At 41.4% G+C, this 20,055-nt stretch overlaps 2 protein-coding genes across 2 annotated transcripts; one reads left to right on the top strand and one right to left on the bottom strand.

Annotated features, from left to right (window-relative positions):
• Positions 1-3,629: 3,629 nt before the first annotated feature.
• LOC135948422 (coiled-coil domain-containing protein 170) lies at positions 3,630-18,830 on the bottom strand. The gene is made up of 14 exons (XM_065497660.1): positions 18,653-18,830; positions 15,215-15,307; positions 14,467-14,723; positions 14,236-14,401; positions 13,561-13,728; positions 12,926-13,070; positions 11,928-12,100; positions 11,408-11,608; positions 9,658-9,801; positions 6,981-7,144; positions 6,162-6,270; positions 5,989-6,099; positions 5,525-5,650; positions 3,630-5,203 (listed from the first exon to the last, which is right to left on the bottom strand). The coding sequence occupies exons 1-14, from the start codon at positions 18,737-18,739 to the stop codon at positions 4,856-4,858; spliced, it is 2,292 nt and encodes a 763-aa protein (XP_065353732.1). The 5' UTR covers positions 18,740-18,830; the 3' UTR covers positions 3,630-4,855.
• Positions 18,831-18,941: 111 nt separating this feature from the next.
• Positions 18,942-19,651, top strand: LOC135948421 (cytochrome c oxidase subunit 7A-related protein, mitochondrial). The gene is made up of 3 exons (XM_065497659.1): positions 18,942-19,092; positions 19,168-19,344; positions 19,399-19,651. The coding sequence occupies exons 1-3, from the start codon at positions 19,018-19,020 to the stop codon at positions 19,537-19,539; spliced, it is 393 nt and encodes a 130-aa protein (XP_065353731.1). The 5' UTR covers positions 18,942-19,017; the 3' UTR covers positions 19,540-19,651.
• Positions 19,652-20,055: the final 404 nt, after the last annotated feature.

A 20,055-nucleotide genomic window follows, 5' to 3' on the forward strand; every position in this document is an offset into this window, starting at 1 on the left:
TTTCATTGACTATAAAACCACTTACTTAGCTCACCCTGAAAAGTAAACAAAAACTTGCGTCACTGCGCCAATATATTTCAGTACTGACACGAGTAGAGCTGTAAAGCACAGCCTTATGACGACGAGGGGCATTTTCCTGGCCGAAGCGAGGCAAATTTTAGAAAATTTATGCTGGCCGGAGACTGACAAGATCATTTGAATATTTTCCATTTACATATTTATATATACCATCGTGTGTACGTGCAGTAAAAAAAGCTTATCAAAATATAATGTCTCCATCAATAATGTCACATGCTAAATCTAAATATGTATATTAAGCCATCCCATTATATTAATGATCGAGAGAGTGGCTCTATTTAAATATTCCTGTGCTCCTTATAAATTTCAATAAGGAGATCTAAATCTTGTTGCAGTTTTTGAGAATTACACACAAGTAGATGTCAGATTTGCCAGCATATATATAGAAAAGACACGAATATTACAATTTAATATCTTACAATTTTACACGAAATATTTCAAGTGGCCCTTGAGTGGGCTGGGTCCCTGTGCGGCCCGGTGCGCCCATGTTATCCGTTCGCGGTGTTATTGGGACCCGGGTTTCAGCATTCGTGCTAGTGCAGTGCGCGCCCTTCCCGCTCCTCCGGTCCTCGGACAGGGATAAAAAGAGCAAAAAAAAATAATAATATTTACCAAAAAGTAAATTATTACACCGCAGTAGCGCAATAAAAAATGATTTGTAAACAACTCAGTGGAAAATTGGAAAAATATCAAGTCCATCCGTATATTAAGTATCTAATCTTTCTTTTTTCAAATTTTATCTAACCGAGTCGGAGTCCCTTGCTGAGGCGGAGTGCCTCCACCTGATCGAGCCAAGGTGACTTAATAATTTATAATCAAACGGCGTGGCTGTTGAATAAAATAACAATTTAGGAAGATTTAAACTCAAATGTTTCTTAATTTTTTTTGCTCTTTTTATCCCTGTCCGAGGACCGGGAAGGGCGCGCACTGCACTAGCACGAATGCTAAAACCCGGGTCCCAATAACACCGCGAACGGATAACAAGGGCGCACAAGGCCGCACAGGGACCCAGCCCACTGAAGGGCCGCACTTTCCTCCGCACCGAGGACTGCATTGAAACGCTAGACATTCGTCCCGTGAAGCCAAATCACGCATGCTGGAAAGGTGCAAACCAGCAAGTAGCGAGTCGCCTCCCAGCCCGTTGAGCAATTTGAGCATTTCTAGTCACTAAACTAACCACTTTTTTGCCATCTCTCACATTGGGTAGCCAGTATTAGATCTCCGAACTGCTCAATTATTCCCATTGATTTGAGACTCCTGAGAGTGCCTTAACAATGCGAGCCAACGGGCTGGATTATTATTAGCTATTTTTCATTTTGATCCAATGATTATTCCAAAATTAATCCAGATTAGCCCAGAATTGATTTTTGTTTAGAATAATTTTCCCGGACAAATACAAAATGTTCTAAGATTAACCGGAATATTTTTGGAATATAAATTATTAAATAAACCATCTCAGTAAGAATAAAGTTGAGTTCAATTCGTTTTATTTACTTTGTTAGCATTGGCAATACAAAGAAACAGGAGCAGTTTACGCATGGTACACACTATTTGTAAATACACACAAAAAAGAAAGAAAGAAAGAAAGAATAGTTCGATTGTATGCGGCCGTCGCTAAAGGAGAGGAGAAAAATTTCAAAACCCTACCCAAGACCTTTTTGAGCTGAATGCAACAAAAGACAAACAACACAATCCAAAAGTTTGACAGTTTTGATTTATTATTTCTTCGCTGCTCTCTTTAAGTAAATAACATCTTGCGAAAGGTTGTGTGATTAACTACCCCGTCCTTCTATTGTAATGAGATTTTTTTCGAAAACTCTATTAACTCTAACTAAACAACAAGCCACTTTTCGCAATGACACTGGAAAATACACAAAAATCCTTGCTTCACAATATTTTGATAAGGTCACTGCTATTGAAGGTAAAAAAACCAATAACTCATCGTCAGTTAAGATGTTTTATCCCAAGAATTCACTCATTTTTTTCAATAGGCGACCACTCGAGGCTATGCGTTCATGTTGGAAATAAATTACACCACGCTTCAATCTCGTTGGAAAATTGTCGTTTTAATTTCTCGTCTTCCAGTACGTCCTATTCTAGAGGCAGTTGAGGCTAGCTCCAAAGACCAAATAATGATATTTCGTGTATGTGAGCATGCTGAGAGTGCGGAGTGTGAAATAAATTTAGGATTTTTTTAAATGTTTGGATAATTACTCATAAAATAACCAACCACATAGCTTTTAATATTTTCTAGAGAGGGGAACCGGGACATGTTTTTGGCCCCTGTCTCGTCCCAGAAAAAATAATCCCGTCCCTGTCCCATTTTTTCTCTCGGGTTCGTCCCTGTCCCTGTTTAGTCCCACTCTCGACCCGCCCTTTTCCATATTCGTAATTTTTCAAATTTCTACTTTACTTTTGAAATAAGCTAATTTTTGTCAGCAAATACATATGTAAATTGTAAGCCACGCAAGAGTGCTCACTTTTAAAATAGGTTGGTGGAGACTGGAGACAGTGATTTATTTTTTCTATTATTTCTTGCATGGTTCGCAAAAATTGCATTTTTCTGGAACACCCCACTACATGGCTAAAAACTGTTTTTGCTGGGTTTTCCGCAATTTTTAACCGAAACAAATGCATTTTTCTTGAAAATAAAAAAATTCTCATGCTGGATGACCAAAAATAGGAACGTTACAAAATCAAAATAAAAGCCACTGGTTGAGGGTTCATCAATTTTGCACAACGAAAAAATGCACCACTGGTTTTTTGCGCATAAACCGATTGGAGTAGTTTTTTCCCGAATTTAACCCCGAAAAGGTCACATTTCGCACTAAATGAAGTGCAAATTTTTTTGGAAAACTGCGGTTTGTTTTACAATCATTGGTTGTCTTTTGGTGAGACCAGTGGCATTTTTACTAATTTTTAAAAATCCCTATTTCTGGTCATCCATCTTGAGAATTTTTAATTTTCAATAAAAACGCATTTGCTTCGACATAAATGCGCAAAATCACGGAAAAACCTGCGAAAAAAGCAGATATTTTGCTGAGAATCTTTAGGCTTTTAATGCTGCAATTGCTGCCGATAAAACTGTCCCTCGTCCCGCTCCAGATTGTCCCTGTCCCGAAATACAAAATTCGTCCCGTCCCTCAGGACCAGAGAATCCCTGTCCCTGGTCCCCTCTCTTGTATTTTCAGAAGGCATTGATTTCAGCCAAATTTTCCACTCCACTGATATCCAATCTCAAATTTTTATTTTCTTGTGTACTACACATGCACATTCACGTTAATGTTCTCTCGCTGTTGGAGTTGACTTAAATTAAATAATTATAGGCCCAGCACGCAGTGATTGAAACTATCCATGCGTGTTTTCATTTTAAAAGTATATTACTGCTCTTTGGTCATTTTTTATCTTGCATTTTTCAATCGATGTTCTGTGGTTTAAAAAAAATTCAATGCAAATTAACAGCGAATGGAAATGAATTTTTATTTCAATTTAGATTTTACTTTTTATATTATTACGAGTATAAATTTTGAATTAATTCAATAAACAGTTATGTGACAATTGTTGTACATCCAAAACATCGCCCCATTATCTAGTTAACTGAGGCTCGTGACAGATATTAAAATATGAATCACATTTTGGTGATGCCACTAAGTTGAAATTCGCAATATTAGAATGATTGACAAGATGCAGCCATGCAGCTAAAATGCGCTACAAATCTGTACTCTGATTTTGCTAATAGACACAATTAATGTTACACCACGGTTGATGGTTAAGCTGGGCATGGCAATAATTCAGTTTTTTGCAGATCCAGTTTTTTGCGGCTTGCTCCTCCCGGGCTTTTGCAAGCAAATTTTGCAGCTATTGAATTTCGTTATTTTTAGCTCTCCTTGCCAACTTTTGTAATTTTAATAAAATTTTATCGGATGATTTTATATTTACAAAAATATAATTTAAAAATACTAAACGTTGCATGTGAACCCCAAATTTTCAGATACCATTTAACATAAATTTTTATGATAAAACTGGTCTATTTCGATTTACATATTAAAGAGGAATGATACTGGAAAAGCCTGGAAAATGCTTGTTGCCAATGCATAAACTCATCCCTTAGGATTCAGTTAAAGCCTAAATTGACCTAAGAAGCGCTGTAATTCTTTGAGAAAATTGGCTGGAAAGTTACGGTGTTTTTCAAATGGTGTCTCCTTACTTGAAATCCCATTTAATTTCAGAACCAAGAGTTTCCCCAATAAGTGGCATACACCGTTGGACAGATCTCGACGAGAGGAATCGAAATATGCCAAGAAAATATGTTCAAGCGCTGTAAATTTTGCAGAAAATTGGCAAAATTTGAATTTTTACTGTAAGAAGGTCCGTTTTTTATTATTGCAAATTGTTGAACAAATTGTTAATCGATCAAATTGTTTATAGCATCCAACAATTAAAATAATTTTCAATTGTTGCCCAGTATCATTCGACTTTAAATAGAATAAACCACACGAAACTGGTAGAAGCCGCGAAAAAACACTGCATTATGCAAGTTTGGGAAACTATACCCGCTCCGGAGATTCCCAAGCCCTGCTCTCAGCCCAGATTATGAAAGAATTCAGCAACAGACACTTGCAATTTGTTTGAGTAATTATAGGAGAGTATGTACAAGGGGTAACAAAACCATTATCAGGCTATGTGTTGTGCACGTTAAGCCCTCATTTTTTCAAACAACCACCCTAAAAATGGTTTGGGTCCAAAACACACCCGGTTTTTAGTTTTTATAGCTATGTCACGTTGAAGGTCTCATGAGCGGTCGTTTGTTATAAACTCCATTCACGTCGTCCAGCTCGCTCAAGGGGCTCAAGTCAGGCAAATCTACGTAGCCGGAGTCGTCGTACCTGAGGACCCGACTGTCCGGGGTGCGCAGAAGGAGCTCCGCAGCACCGGGGGTGGCAGAGCGGCGGGGACTAGGGGGTAGCAGCCGTAGAGGGTCCTCATAACGGCGGGACACGTTGGCGAATTCGCGCTGTGCGTGCACCAGTTTCTGCAAGCGGCTCACTATATCAAAATCCGGAACTGGACTTCGAGCTGGGTCCACTCCCAAGAGGCGCCCGACGGTCGCACGCAATCCAAGCAGCTATAATTGAAAGAAAAATCATTTTTAATGTGTTGAAACTATCAAATGACTCTCCGAATTGATATTTTAAGGAGATGTCAGAATTTAATATGAGCTATGAGGCTATGAGCTCACTTTAGGATCTAATAACACTGGGGCGAGGGGATAACATGGGGCTTGAGAGGCCGCAAAGGAGCTTAATTGACTACCTTTCACCCTTTTTACTATCTCTTAACAATGCTAGCCGACTTATTTTCATGTTGAAAATATTTTTGTTTGTTCTGAAAAGAATTCTTGAACAATAATATTATCTGAAGGAATTACACGTTGCCTCGGATTTACCTGATTCTCTCGTTTCTGCGTCTCCTCTAAATTCTGTTTAGCAACCAACAAATCTTCTTTCAATATTTGTACATCGTGATCATGAGCACTTCTCTCTTCAACAACTGTTTGCCCAACATTCCGTACCTGAAATTCAATAAAAACTGTTAACTGTGGAGCGTGCACGCAGGAAACGCACCATAAATAGAATTAATTGGATCAAAATCTATTTTTTTATGAATGATATTTTTTTCTCGAGTCGTATAAAGTGCCTCTCTGTTTACTATCATGCTTCTGCGAGTAAAATGAATATTTGCAATTCAGGAGCACGCTCGCGTCAGTTAAAATGTTTTACATGTGTTCCATTTGCAGCAGCGGGTGGACGATGACCGCTCTTTTGCAATTCAAATTGACAAGGCGTAAAAACTTTGATAATCAACTGCATGCAGTGCAAGGCACGTTCAGAGCGTAATGCTGAAACTGACCTGGTCCTTCATGAGAGTCAGTTTACGACCGTAGCGTGTTCTTAAAAGCTCCGAATCGGTAAGACGTTTCTCCAACTCTTCGATTTTGCGGCCTCTCTCGAGAGCAGAGATCTGTTAAACACAGAACAACATTAAATACAAATTAATTGTTAATTGGAATTAAAATGTCAGACCTTGTATTCAGTAGCATCAGCAAGCTGGCTCTTGAGATCCCTCACCTGGGCCCTAGACTCAGCTAATTGTAGTTGCATTCTGTCGATTTGCTTCAGCATCTTTTTCACTCTGAAGAAATTCAGAAAATTATAGTTTATTTTCATATTAGTACTTGAAAAAAAAACCATTGTTGATAATTGCGTGTGGCGTTCAAGAGAGCAGCAGCATTGTATTGCTGAATTTGTAAAACACACGCTCTCACTTTAGCGTTGCCTGCACTCTTGAGAATTTTGCTGACACCGAGTGATTGAACGCGAGCCACCGCGGCAGTGAGTGAGAGGCTCATAAAACGAGACCGTATTACGCTTTATTACATACATAAGGCACGACCCCCGAAATATATGGGCCTGCATTAAGTCCCTGCTCGAATATAAAAATAGCCAAGGCTGAGATTGGGTCGCTATGCGTAAAGGAGCGAGGGATGTCTATTCAGTATACGCCTAATTGCGTATTCATCCGCGCAGATAAATATGTATAATTAAAGCTTGGTTGATTTCCTTCCACTGGCTTGGATATCATTAATCTCTCTGTAATTACCGAGAGACTTAATATAAATCAGGTCACTGATTCTCAAATTAGTAAGACTAATTATAATTACTATCTTCACACCAAAAAGCTCAAAGCAATTAACAAATAAGTCGTCCTGGTGGCGGCAAAATCGCGCAACTGTCAACAGCCAAACGCGAATTTCCTTGTTGAAAGAAAATTTTGGGGTTTGCTGAGCGATGCGTAATTTTACCGCGACATTCATAAATCAAACAGATATTAATCCTCATTACCTGATGTTGGCTTCGTCTCTCTCTCCCTCGAGCAGATTTCTAATCCGCGTGTTATCTTCCTGCACATTGATTTTCCTCCTGAGCAAATCGAGGTGCAGATCTCTGCGCTGCAGCTGTTCCCTCAGCGTTCGCACGCGCCTTTGAAGTTGGTAAACGGCTGCCGTCTGAAAAGTTATATGCTGATTAGAGCAACTTCTTGACGTCGGAACCCTTCGATTAGCGGCGTGTAATGTCAAGATGACGAGATGGGTTAATTCGTGGAATAATTTAAGCTGAAAAATGCGCGGATTCTAATCACTTCAACTTGGCATGCTTAAATTGATTGAGTTATGAAAGAACTTTTCATGAATGTGAAAATTCTCGCTACCCTTTTTTATTCCTATTTGTGTTATGCATGCTTAAAGAGTAAAATTTGAGCAGTAAAAGATGCATGATTGGTAATGTTTCAAATGATAAAAAATTCTATCTTCTGATTAAATTGCCACAGTGATGTCTTATATACCATAAAAGGAAAGTATAGCAAAGTCATGTGGGGGGTCGAGGACCTTAAATTGACAAAAATAAACTACCTGAATACACATCAAATTGTATGGGCCACAATTTACTTTAAAAGAATTTTTAAGCCTATAAAACTAATAAATCTGTGTCACTGTCAATGCTCAATTGCTCACCCAAACGGACCCTTTTATTTTCTAAAGATTATGTCGTAAGAGGGAAACTCCAATTATTGCTCTCTTGTTAAAGCAGACTCTGAACCACTTGTTCGAGAATTTAATTTTGTTGGCTTCCCAATTACAAAAAAAAAAAATACTTTCCCATAGCTCAACGAACCGAAAGTAATATAAAAAAACAGTCAATTCGGCTGGGTTGTAGTTGGGTTGAGGAAAGAGAATCGTCACGCTCAGTGGACGGGTTTAGAATTTGACGTTATTCCTATTTGTATTGTGTATGCTTGAAGAGTAAAATTTGCAGCGTAAAAGATGCATGATTGGTAATGTGTGGATATAAATTTTATTTTCTGGTTATATTGCAACAGTGATATTTTATACCCTAAAAGGAAAGCATACATACAGTCATGTAGAGGACCTTTTTATAAAAATAAATTACCTGAATTTACAATGGAAAAATAATTTTGAAGCCTCTATAAAACTGTGTCACTGTCGCATTTAACCCAAAAGAACCCTTATTATTTTCTGGAGATGGTGTCGTAAAATGGAAATATATTTTTACAGGCGGGACATGTCTCTATGCAGTGGACGTGTGAGACAAAGATATGGCAAAGGTACTTTTTTATGACACGGCCTATTTTTTAGGTGAGAATAAGGGTCTGTTTATTGATTTTCGATTATACGCGCGCGAATTTCGATGTACCTCGAGCTCATCTCACAGCAACCGATTGGCGGCTCGGCGGCTGTAGAGATGAAAAAGGGAAAATTGACAAGTCAGCCCTGCTTTTTTCATCATGCGTGCGAGAGTCTCATCAAAGGCGTGCGCAATGAGGAGGAACTGATGAAAGCGGACGCGTCACATAATCGTGTTTTTTTGCCAATAAGTGATTGGATGCGAGAGAGAATAAATTAGGCGTTAGCTTACTTCGGTTAGTGGCAGCTCGAGGTTGTAAAGTTTTTCCCTGCGCAGTCGAGCCGCGTAATCTGTCAGAAGCAGCTATTCACACAGCACGCACACATTCGAAAGCAAAAGTTTAATTAGGCTAGAGTCGATGTGAGGGCAAGTTTGTTGGGCTTTCCTCGACATGAAAGTTTGTTAAAGTGAGAATGAATGTGGTGTTAACTAATTATAGTGCCGCCGAAAAGTTGCGCCTGATTTATTTGTTGGGTTGAATTATTGTAGCTGCCCCAGATACGCGAGCGGCGCGTATATATACATAGTGTTTGTTTTAGTGAAAAAAGATTCGTTGATCTTTGGCTTGTGCGTTGGATAAATATTTGGAATGGCAGTGAAATATTTAGACTGCATCATTCATTCACAATTGAGCAGTTGTTCGACTCTATTTCTTTTATTTTGTAATCACTCGTCGTAAAAAATGATAAAATCAATCCCATCATTCACAAAAGCTGAAATTACAAAATTCCAATTACTTTCTCAATAAAGCACTCGTTGTTGAATTGAATTTTGTTGGCTTCTATTGATTTCCCAGTAAAAAAAAACACTCTTTCCCATGGAGCTCAACGAGCCGAAAGTAAAGTCAAAACAGAGTCAATTCGGCTGGATGGAGGAATGAGAATTGTCACTCTCACAATCAGTGGACGGGCTTTGAGGTTGACAGCGCATTTAATATTCGGGAAAGCCCTCTGCCACTGCTCTTGGTCGCCCACGCTTTATTTACGCGGTCTGTCGCACGTCCCCTTGACCATCGGCCCCGGCCGGCGACCACCTGCCTCACAAAACAAAGCTATCAAATTTCCCCGTGCAAGCAGCGCCGGCGCGTCTTTCCCGAATTTTGTGTCCTCGTTTTCTTAAATGTTCGAGGCAGCTGCTCGGAGGCGGCGGCAAAATCGATGCCGCGAAGGAGAAACCGCAGAAACAACACGCTGTGTTTAACAGGTTGCATAAGCAACGAATTTTCCGGCGTGGTGCCTCTTGCAGAGTCGCAGAGAGTATGATTTCTGACAATGAGAAGTTGGGGAGACGGGGAAATGCGACTTTTTGTGCCTACCTTATCCACCAACTTGTCACTTTCCAGGCGTGCCAGCTGTTCCGCCCTGGCGAGCAGACTGTCCGTGTGTAGGTCAACGCCAACATCCTTGGAAATCTCATCCATGTTCAGCGCCCTTCCCAGTCTTTCCAGAAAGCTGAGATACTGGAAAAAGAGGAAAATAAATTAGAAAAGCCGCCGCAGGTGGCATGCAGGGATTGGTCCGGGAAAAGTTTATCATTGAAAATGCCCCTCAAGAAAATCGGAATGAATGGAAAAGTTTACGGAAAACGGACAATTATTATTGTTCCGCGAAGCTTTTATACTTTTGTCTTAACAGCATCCACAAATAACTGCTTTCTAAGAAACCACAAGGGACTGCAAGAAGTTCTGCCGGCGGAGAAATTAATTTTTAACGATCAGAAAAGGAATTCCCTTTTCTCGCAAAGAAGGAAAGAATATCGTATCTATGCACTTAACTCTGTGAGCGGTTAAAATTTCGATAAAAGCTGCCTTTTTGTGCGCTACTAAAATACTTTGCCGCGCGGCAATAAAAAAGCGCAAAAGCAGAGCGGATCGGCGAACAAACCTACATAAAAATGTGCCGAGCATGGAGGAGTATTTCGCGGAGTGCATTGTTCCGCTTCATTCTGCCTCGCCAATAAATGCCGCAATTTTTCTGCACAGCAACATCATTGGCATTGTCTCGAACAATGGTGAAGCCGCAAACTTTATGCATGATACAAAACGCTTGCCAAGTTTGCAGCAATAAGTCTTCATTTGGCGCTGGAAATTTGTCGTTCATGACGTGCAGTGAACATTTTGCAAATTATTTCCATTTTTCGAGTGCAGATGAACTTTTTGCCAGTGGTTTTTTTGCGCCGCAGCGCTCATTAATGGCCTCCCCGGCCAATTACGCTTCCTTTCTGATGTAATTGCTGATTACTTTCCCAATGAAAAAGCTATTCAGTCATTTTTCCAAGGGCGCAAGAGAATTATAGAGGGCGAAATTTATGAGAACAAATGGTCATTATAAAAAGGCGAAATTTCCAGCATTAATGGAATGAGGAAAGCTAAAAGAAGAGCAGAAGGCTGTGCGGTTGCAAAATTTAATCATCAACAAAGACGACAGCGAGCAGTTTCTTTTGAATTACATCTTCTCATGGATATGAAATTATTTTGGCTGGTGCCTCCTCGTGAATTTCCTTTAAAAATAAAGACAGAAGGGGATCCTTTCCAGGAACAAATGCTTGATTAATTTAATAAGTTTTTGAAACTACTTTGGAAGTTTGCACGCCCTTGAATAACCTGACCTCAGCCTAATTTAACTTGCAAATTTCGCTGCGGCGGGCTTTTGCTTCGAGTCAAAATATTTTCATGCCGCTTTAGTGCCTTTATATTATGCTATGTTGTAAAATATGAAATGACCAGGCCATTTCAAGGGACAGCAGCTGCCAAACGAGTTAGGGTAAGGTCAAAAGTGGTGTCCCTGATGCAGCACGCTGCCAATTTTACGAGATCATTCGCATTTAATGAATAAATTCCAGTTTTTTGGTTAGAATTGTGTGGTAAAAAACAATCCCAGACCAGAGGAAAAGCACACTGCCTCAATTAGTACGAGATGGATGAAGACGGAGTGTTTAGCACTCGATTAGTTTCGCCCAATTACATCCCTCCTTGAAAGCAGACGCTGCACTCGAGGGAAAAAAAGCGAGTCTGTATGGCCACGCATTGGAGAAGAGCGAAATGTTTCCTGCAGTGGAGCACTCACGATGCTTTTGTCTCGGCGGAGCGCGTCCCTGGCCGCGTCGGCAGCCGCCAGCTCAGACTCGACTTTGGAGAGGCGAGACTCGACGCTGGCCTTGTCGTCCTCCAGGACGTGTACCCTGCGAGCAGATGCGTCGCTCTGCTCTAGAGCACGACTCAGTTGTTGGCTGCTCAAGTTGGACTTCTCACGCAACGCCTCCGCTTGCTGTCGAACAAAAATCGCGTTAATTGGGTCATAAGTCTCAACGATTTTGCGAGAGCGCGCCACTCGCAATCAACGTAACGTGCAAATTGGAACTTTATTGATTGCAATGGAGCCTTTGACTGTCAATGAAATTGAATCTAAATTTTATCAAAGGAAGGCTTTATGCGTTCTCTGAATTTGCTTCATCATTAATTTCAGATCATGCAGAACGCATTAATTTATTCATAAACGTTAACTGTTGCCTTGAATGCGTTTAATGCTCTCAGGCCCTAATTAAAATTCGCGCCACTTTCAAAGGAAGGAAATAAACAGATCTTACAATGCTCCGTTCTTTGCACTCGTGTTGCAGTTCTCTGATTCGCTCTCTGATACTCTCTTCCTGCGCCTCGACGAACCTGGCTGGTGAGCTGAGTTGGACGGCGAGGCCCTCAAGCACCCTCCTCAGTTCGCACTGGCTCCTCGACGCCTTTTCTTCGCGACTCTTCACTTCCTCTGCAAAGCCAGAGTGGCAATTGTCAGATATATTAGCATTTCTTGAGTATATTTCCCTTTGTTGACTTGTGTTTATTTAATTATTAATCCTTTTGCAGCTGTTTCTTTTGTAAAAAAAACCTGTATAGAGAAACGAAATTATTAATAAAGAAATCTCACGCAGAGAATTTTATGAAAGGAAATATCCTCATGAAATTGATATTCAGCTTACGCAACTTTTCCTCCTGCGATCAATACAACAACAAAAATGAAGGCGATTATGACTGAACATACGTCAGACACAAATTGGTGTCTCCTCCATTACACCCTGACACAACGGTGACGCCTTTGTTAGGCCCAGGATAAATCTATGAGAGCCCCGAAGGCCACCTTGGCATCATTGCACAAAGAGGTCTAATTTGTGGCTTTTGATGTGTGTGTGCGAATGCGCTCCCTCTTGGGCTTCCTCTTTTTGGCCGCGCGCAACAACAAATTGTAATGAAAGCGAGAGGCGCAACAACGACAAAACTACTCTCAAGCCGCAAATAACGCAGCACTATTAAATGTACCGCACTGCACTGGAGAGCAGGGAGCGGCAGTAAAAGTGAATATAAGGCAATTATTTCGGCCGTCCTGTGCGTCATCTGGCGTGCGCCTTTAATCTCGCTTTTACCACGGAACCAATTGGCGGCGAGCTCGTTTATATCCGCGGTAACATCTCTCTTGTTTTATTATTTCGTGCGACGGTCCATTTCGCAAATTAGTTTCTGCCTCATTTGCAGTTACGTGGGGCGCGCGACGGCGCACACGAAAACGTAATTCCGGCGACAAGTCTCAAAACTGTACCTCTGAGTTGGGCCATTTGCGCTTCCTGAGCGGCCAGAGAGCCAGTTGCGTTGCCCAGCGTCCTGCTCGTCACTGAAATTTTCTCTCTGAGGTCAGACAACTCTCTTTCCGTCACTCTATGCTGCATTTCCAGCGTCTCTTTATCCTGCAAAATCCCTTCAATTACTCTCTGGCGCACCACTGGATTATTAATTGCCCTCCAAAAAGTTTGTCGTCTGGAAAATTCGACCGACGCGGCTCACCCAGCCAACTTTTCTCCTTCAGAAATGGGTCAGCGGGTGTTTAATATAAAAAAGTTTCAAGGAAAATCGAGAACTGCTCTGGAAAGATTTATCGGAATACAGTATATAGAAATAACACATTAAAAACTGTCAAAATTAGTTTCAAGTAGAGACCGGTTCTTACTTTTTCTTTGTGCTTGCATCTCTTTTCATTTGTTCTTCCTCCAAAAGAAGATTAATATTGTAGATAAATAAAGAACGACTGAGCATGAAAACAGAATTTCACAAAGAAACGCGTCTCTTATATAAAATATCGCTCAATATTCCTTTGTGCGTGCCAGGAGTGTGATTAATTCGGGCCAGTTCGAATTTTAATTAAGGGTGTGCGTAATATCGTCATTTGCCGACACCCACCTGTCTCAACCGATCGATTTCTATCAAATTGCCGGCCACTTGTCTCTGCAGCGTGTCTCTGTCCGCGGCGCTTCTTTCGAGAGCATCTCTGCACGTTCTCAGCTCGACTTCAGATGCTGTTAGGCTGTCGCAAGTGTTTGCAGCTCGTGTTCTCAATCTCGCCGTTTCCTATAAGAGCATCCATATTAATGTGTGCGAATTACAGGCCTTCATTAATCAACGCAATCTGTGCTAATCAGAAGGAGAGAGCGTTACGCGCGAGAGGCGAAGCGCATGACGAACATCTGCCACTTGGGATTTGAAACACTAAGCGCTGCGCCACGACCGATGAAACTCAGAGAGCTAACTATAAAGGGTGTCTTTTGAGCTCCTAGAAACGGAACTTCTGACGTGGAAAATAGCTCACAACCCAACTTTAAATTGTCTTAAATAAATTCAGAATTCAGATAATCTAAATAAAATAACCAACTCTATGAATTAATTTAAATAGAAATAATTGGAATTTCTAAAATCACGGGTTGGAAATTGAACCGCATTTAATTTCCATAAATATTGTGCATCCCACGATAAGGAGGTGGAGTAAGTTTTATTATGCATCGTTTATGCGTGCCGCAACTCCGAGGAATGCCTTTGTTGGAGACATTTTCCGAGAACAGCGATGATAGACTGACTTACCTGCACCAGTTCAGAGGCTTTGTGCACCAGCGACTCGGGACAGGAAACCACCGAGTCGCAAAATTCCGTGCCGAGGGCCACAGAGAGGCGCCGCACCAAATCGTGCATTGATTTTCTGGCGATGTCCTTCTGCTGCTCCTCCGAGTTGCATTCCAGCTCCAAGCATCTGTCACAAAACATTTTGTGCCAATATTCGGCTGGCTGGAATGAGACTAACACGACGCTTCTTACCTCACCCTTTTTTCCAGCTCTTTGATATTTTCCTCGAGATAGCGTTTGTCCCGCTGCACCGTCTGCAGGTCGGCCTCGATGCGGCCGCTGCTGACATTGAGACATCGCTCTCGATCCTCTAGCTCGGTCTGTCGCTTTTTCAGGGAAGCTATCACGGCGCTCTGCCTGGCGGACTGTTCCCTCAGGTTTTCGCACTCGGCTTGAAGCTCCAGCGTCCGCTGGTCCCGACCGCGCAGCTGGCTGCGAGCATCTTGTAACTGCCAAAATATTAAATATGAAGTTGGGAGTTTCAAAAGAATCTATTTGACAGGGTTTCCCGGTTGATTTTTTTAAAGGCTGTCATTGACGAAGATTCTGAGCTCACCAATCGATTCCTGAGGGTCGAATTAGGTATAGTGGATGTTTTTTCCGACCAAAAAGCCCAGCGCGACGTGCGAACTTTTTTTCCCGCCAAAACAATATGAATGCGAGAAGTGCGCATGCGTGAGAGCTGGTTTAAGCACTTGCAGAGAGAATAACTTCTTTAACAGGTCCAGCCAGCTCTGACGCATGCGCAGCTCTCGCATTCATATTGTTTTGGCGGGAAAAAAAGTTCGCACATCGCGCTGGGCTTTTTGGTCGGAAAAAACATCCACTTTACCTAATTCAACCCTCAAGAATCGATTGGTGTGCTCAGAAACTTCGTCAAAGACGCTGTTTAAGACGAACGAAAATTTTAATTAATTCAGCAAATATTGTTTAAACGTACTTCTGCCTGTAGGCGCTCCTTCTTATATTGCAAAGCAGCTAACTCGCTGCGTAGCGCGGTAGCCATATCGTGGGGCATGTCATCAGCTTCCATCTGAAAGAGCGAAAATAGAGTTCTTTTAAAAATTTCAAACATTCTGCGAATTTTCAAATTAATTCGTTTGGGAAACAGAACAAAAAGTGGAATTCGTAGCAGTATCCCACACACCAAATAATGCTCTGTTTAATAATACTGAGGCCTTTGACGAAATATTCCAATGGTTATTTCGCAGAAAATGAATATTAACATAACTTAAATTTCCACTTAGGGAAAGTCAAAAAGCGTGCTGTGAAACACAAAACTCCTGGCGCGAATTTTTTGTTTTACGCGTGAATAGAGCTTGAATTGAATTGCCTGAATTGCATTTATTTCTCCTTTCACCGGGCGGAATATTAGAAAAAGTTTCTGAATTCACAGTTGTATTAAAATGAAGCCGTATTCAGCTTTTTCCGGGTTAAATATGCTGTGAGGAGAGACCTTTGAAATTGCACCCCAGGTAGTTTCGCGAATTGGAAGCAATTTCTGCATGCCTTACTTTGCCTCGCTGCTAATTAAAGCCGCGCGTTGGTGTATGCGGTCGCGAAATAGGCAAATGCTCGACGCAAACACTAGGAGAGGAATGAAAACCGGGCATTAATTGAAGCTGTCGGAAATTCCTCGCGTCAAGCGAAACATTTGCGCCAAAGCATAGACACCGAACTCCCGAAAATTTGCATGCGCGTATGTTGCTTCCTAACGGCTTAACTCATAAAATAAACGTCAACGCTTTTGAAAAGGAGCTTTCTCTGAATAATTTAAGAGCTATTTTCAAGGATTAGGGAAGTGTGTGCACAGGGTGTGTTTATTTTCTGCTCCACGACTGCTTCGCATTTCACGAATTAAAATGCTGCCTAATTTGGAATAAAGCTCAACAACGTAATATTCTTGAAATTTTCATTAAGAGCTGTTTAAAGTGGAATGATACTAAGCAACAATTGAAAATTATTTAAATTGTTGGAAGCCTTAAACAACTGACCGATAAACAATTTGTTCAACAATCTGCAATAATAAAAAAGGACCTTCCTACAATAAAAATTCAAATTTTGCCAATTTTCTCCAAAATTTACGGTGCTTGAACATATTTTCTTGGCATATTCCAATTCCTCTGGTCGAGATCTGTCCAACGGTGTATGACACTTATTGGGGAAACTCTTGGTTTTGAAAATAAATCGGATTTCAAGTAAGGAGACAGCCATTACCATTTGAAAAGCACGCTAACTTTCCAGCCAATTTTCTCAAAAAAATACAGCGCTTCTTAGGTCAATTTAGGCTTTAACTGAATCCTAAGGGATGAGTTTATGAATTGGCAACAAGCATTTTCCAGGCTTTTCCAGTATCATTCCTCTTTATTTGCGTTCTTGATAATCGAACTAAATGGCGCGTGACCTAGTTTCGTCCGCATTGACATTTTAAGCTGGCGCATGCACAGGTTGCAGAAATGCCTGCAGCAATCTCACTCAGCCAGCCAAACTGCCGGTCAGCAGGTGCGACAAACGCGGTTGAATTAACGCTCTGTGTCATACCTGTTGCCAGCAGGCGAGTCATGCTAAAGCGTGGGCTGCGTCGTCCAGATTTGAAATCAGCAACTCGAAATGAAATGGCGCGTGTGTCTGTTCGTGAACACACTACCCTGTGTACTAACTGGTATCAGCCGCTCGCAATAATAATGTGCATTCGACTCACCCCATAGCTATAGCAGCTCGGAAACGGTGGTGGTAGCCCGCCCCGAACACACACACACACACACACACAATCAGGCCAAATTTAGAAACACACGCGCGCGATAGGATCGGCAAACTTTTCAAACTGGGTAAATCAATACTTTTTCTTTGTGCGACGCAAGAAGAGACTGTTTTGAATTGCTTCATTGCAAATTGAAACAGGCTTCTCTCGTAAAACACTGAATAGATTTAGACAAAAAATATTCACAGCTAAATTTTTTTGAAAAGGAAAAATGGGAAAAATTAATTTTGGTTCTTTAACATTGTTATTAAAATGCTATCATACATAGAAGATAGAGTTGTTGCACCCTCAGCATAATATTTAGGAAATTTTAAATCCAGAAAATTAGCATTAATTGTGAGAAAAAATATTTTGACAGTGTAATTATTCTTGTACTGCGTATTTATAAAAAATAAATAAAAATCACAGTTCTGGACCACGCAGCTTACGACATCTCTACCAAACAGGGTGCTTCTTGTTAATTTTGTAGAACGATTTTAGTGATTTTAGCAATTCCATTTTGATTTTAGCATCCTTGTTTGTAAAAAAAACAACGACACGATGCCAGCGTTGTTAGTTCAACTCTCGCTTTTAGCAGTGCATGAGTACCATTATTAATTTAAATTTCCGTTTTGGCTAGTACTTATCAATCTAGTTAATTTAATTTTACAAAAAATGTGATGATTACATTTTCCTCTGTAGCAATTTATAGGTATAATAATGCTTTTCTGTGGCACTTAATCATAATGGTTTACGCATCGCTCCATTTAAGCCAATTTCGGCGTGAATACAGCGCACTTACAGAGACACTTAGAGCACATTTAGCTCGCCATTAACGATCACGACCAAATCAATTTATGCCCATGGTGGGGTGTGCTCAAACTGCTCGATAAAGGAACGATAACAGATTGGAACAGACGATTCGACTTCTGTCTGCAAACTTTAATAATTATTGGAACTTTCGCCGCACAACATTTTCAATCTAAACACCAAGCCATTTCCAGCAAAATAAACAAGAATGTTGTTTCTAATTTTCGGGATCGGAAAAAAAGCTCTTAGAAGACACGTCTAGAGTTTCTCTGACACAATTGACTGGCGAGAAAGGGCAGGGGCAGGTTGAGTTGCGGGATGATTAGCCTCCACCATGGAAACGGCGCGCCTGTTTGTTCAATACGACGTCGTGGCCGTTTTTCACCGGCCGAGCTGACTGCTCTCATACACAAAATTGCATTCGCAGCATTGTTGACTGAAGCAAACTGGCAGTCTTTACGGCGGCATAAAAGTCAAAATTTCAGCAGGCTGCCTTTTGCCTTCGGGCAACGTGTTTAATAAAGTTTAGGCGGAGGATGCCTCGGTGCGCCCTATCATGAATTTTGATATAATATATGAGGCTCAACTTCCCCTTCGTCCTAACGAAATACAAAGGGCAGATAAGACTTTTTTATTTCATTTAGCAAAGCGAAGAAGAACGCGGAATGCTTTGATCCCTTCTAACGCAATCAACGCTGACTGAGTGAGGGGGACCAAGAAACAAGAGAGATATGCCAAACTATTCTGCCTAGCCCTAGAATTAATATATTTCACGGCACAAAACTAGACCCTTGTCCCCGGCGTAATTGGACGTGGGCAGGTACTTGCATTGGAAGAAGTGTTGGCCGAGCAGAGCAGCTGAAACACCTGCCAGTCCTCTTGCTGCTCCTTCAGCCTGTCGTCCGACTCGCTCATCGCTCCACCGCACCGGCCCCTTTCCCATGGAATTTTCCTGGCCCTCAACGGGGGCCGGGGTCACAGGCCGTTGGTAAACATGCTCGCACCGCTCAGCACGCGGCCCTTATTGCGATCGCGTCTTTTTGGCCGACGCTCCGCCAGAGGCGTTGGTTGCACTCCACGCGCTTGCATGCGCCCTGCGCCCCCGGGTTATTTTTGCATTCAGATTCGGTTCGGCCGGCGGCACGAGTGCAACTAACTCCAATTTGAAGAGCAAACGACAACACGATTGCGAAATGTATTACCAGTTTAATAATTTCACTGGAAGCATCTCCCCAGCCACGCACACAATGTGGCCGTATTATCCCCTGGTGAGTTTCAATTAAATTAATTACAATTGCTGGAGCTTAAGAATAATAACAATAATTAAAACTGGGATTATTTAGAGCCCGCGGCCCTACTCGAAAGCCGACTCGTCCGAATTCTTTTTCGACCAAAAATCGACTCGAGCCGCGCAGGTTAAAGGAACGACCAGGGTTGTGCAGAGAAAATGCGTTCCTGGATCCAACAATTTCTATTCGCCCCTCGACGAACGAGTGCGCCAGAAAATGGAGCTCTTCCAGGTTATTATAAATTAATTTCCACGACGGACATGACCTAAATAATAATTTTTCCAGAAACCGAACGGAGTCCCGATCCACCTGAAGGGTGGCCAGGCCGACAAGGTGTTGTTCGGCGTAACACTTGGCCTCTCGGCAGTCGGCGTTATTTTAGTCGCTCGCTTGATCTACTCGATGGCTGTGCCAAAGAAGCAGTAATAAGAGCGACAGTTTGCGACACTGATGCGGCCATAAAAGTGTGTGACACAATAATACTAGCGCGCGGTTATTGCTACCACAAGTAATAACACACACGTTCCGCCAATTTGATTTCAATCAAGTTGGCTTCATGAAGTTTGTCTTTCAAATGCTGTGTTTTTACAGACATAGAGGTTATTTGAATAAAGAAAATGTGATATTGCTAATGCAGTCTCGTAGTTTCCCTGCCAACTTATACTGCTCACGTTTAAGCAACGTGCTAGCAATTTTTATCTGAATAATAATATGCATTTTTATAAAAATCATTGAGCCGCATGGAGACTGAGGAGAATTCCGTCACTTATTTGATACATTTTATCGCTCTCTGGACAAGTACAGTGTACAATCAAACTTTTTCCAGTCCACATTCTTTATTGATTTTGTTTCGCGTCACTGCCAAAACGGGGAATTTTTCTCTGTTGAACTTTCTCTTTTTTGTCTGTCCGTCCGGGGGTATTAAAACAGTTTACTCCCCCA

The sequence above is a fragment of the Cloeon dipterum genome, chromosome 1 (genome assembly GCF_949628265.1).
Source record: "Cloeon dipterum chromosome 1, ieCloDipt1.1, whole genome shotgun sequence".
Classification (NCBI taxonomy): domain Eukaryota; kingdom Metazoa; phylum Arthropoda; class Insecta; order Ephemeroptera; family Baetidae; genus Cloeon; species Cloeon dipterum.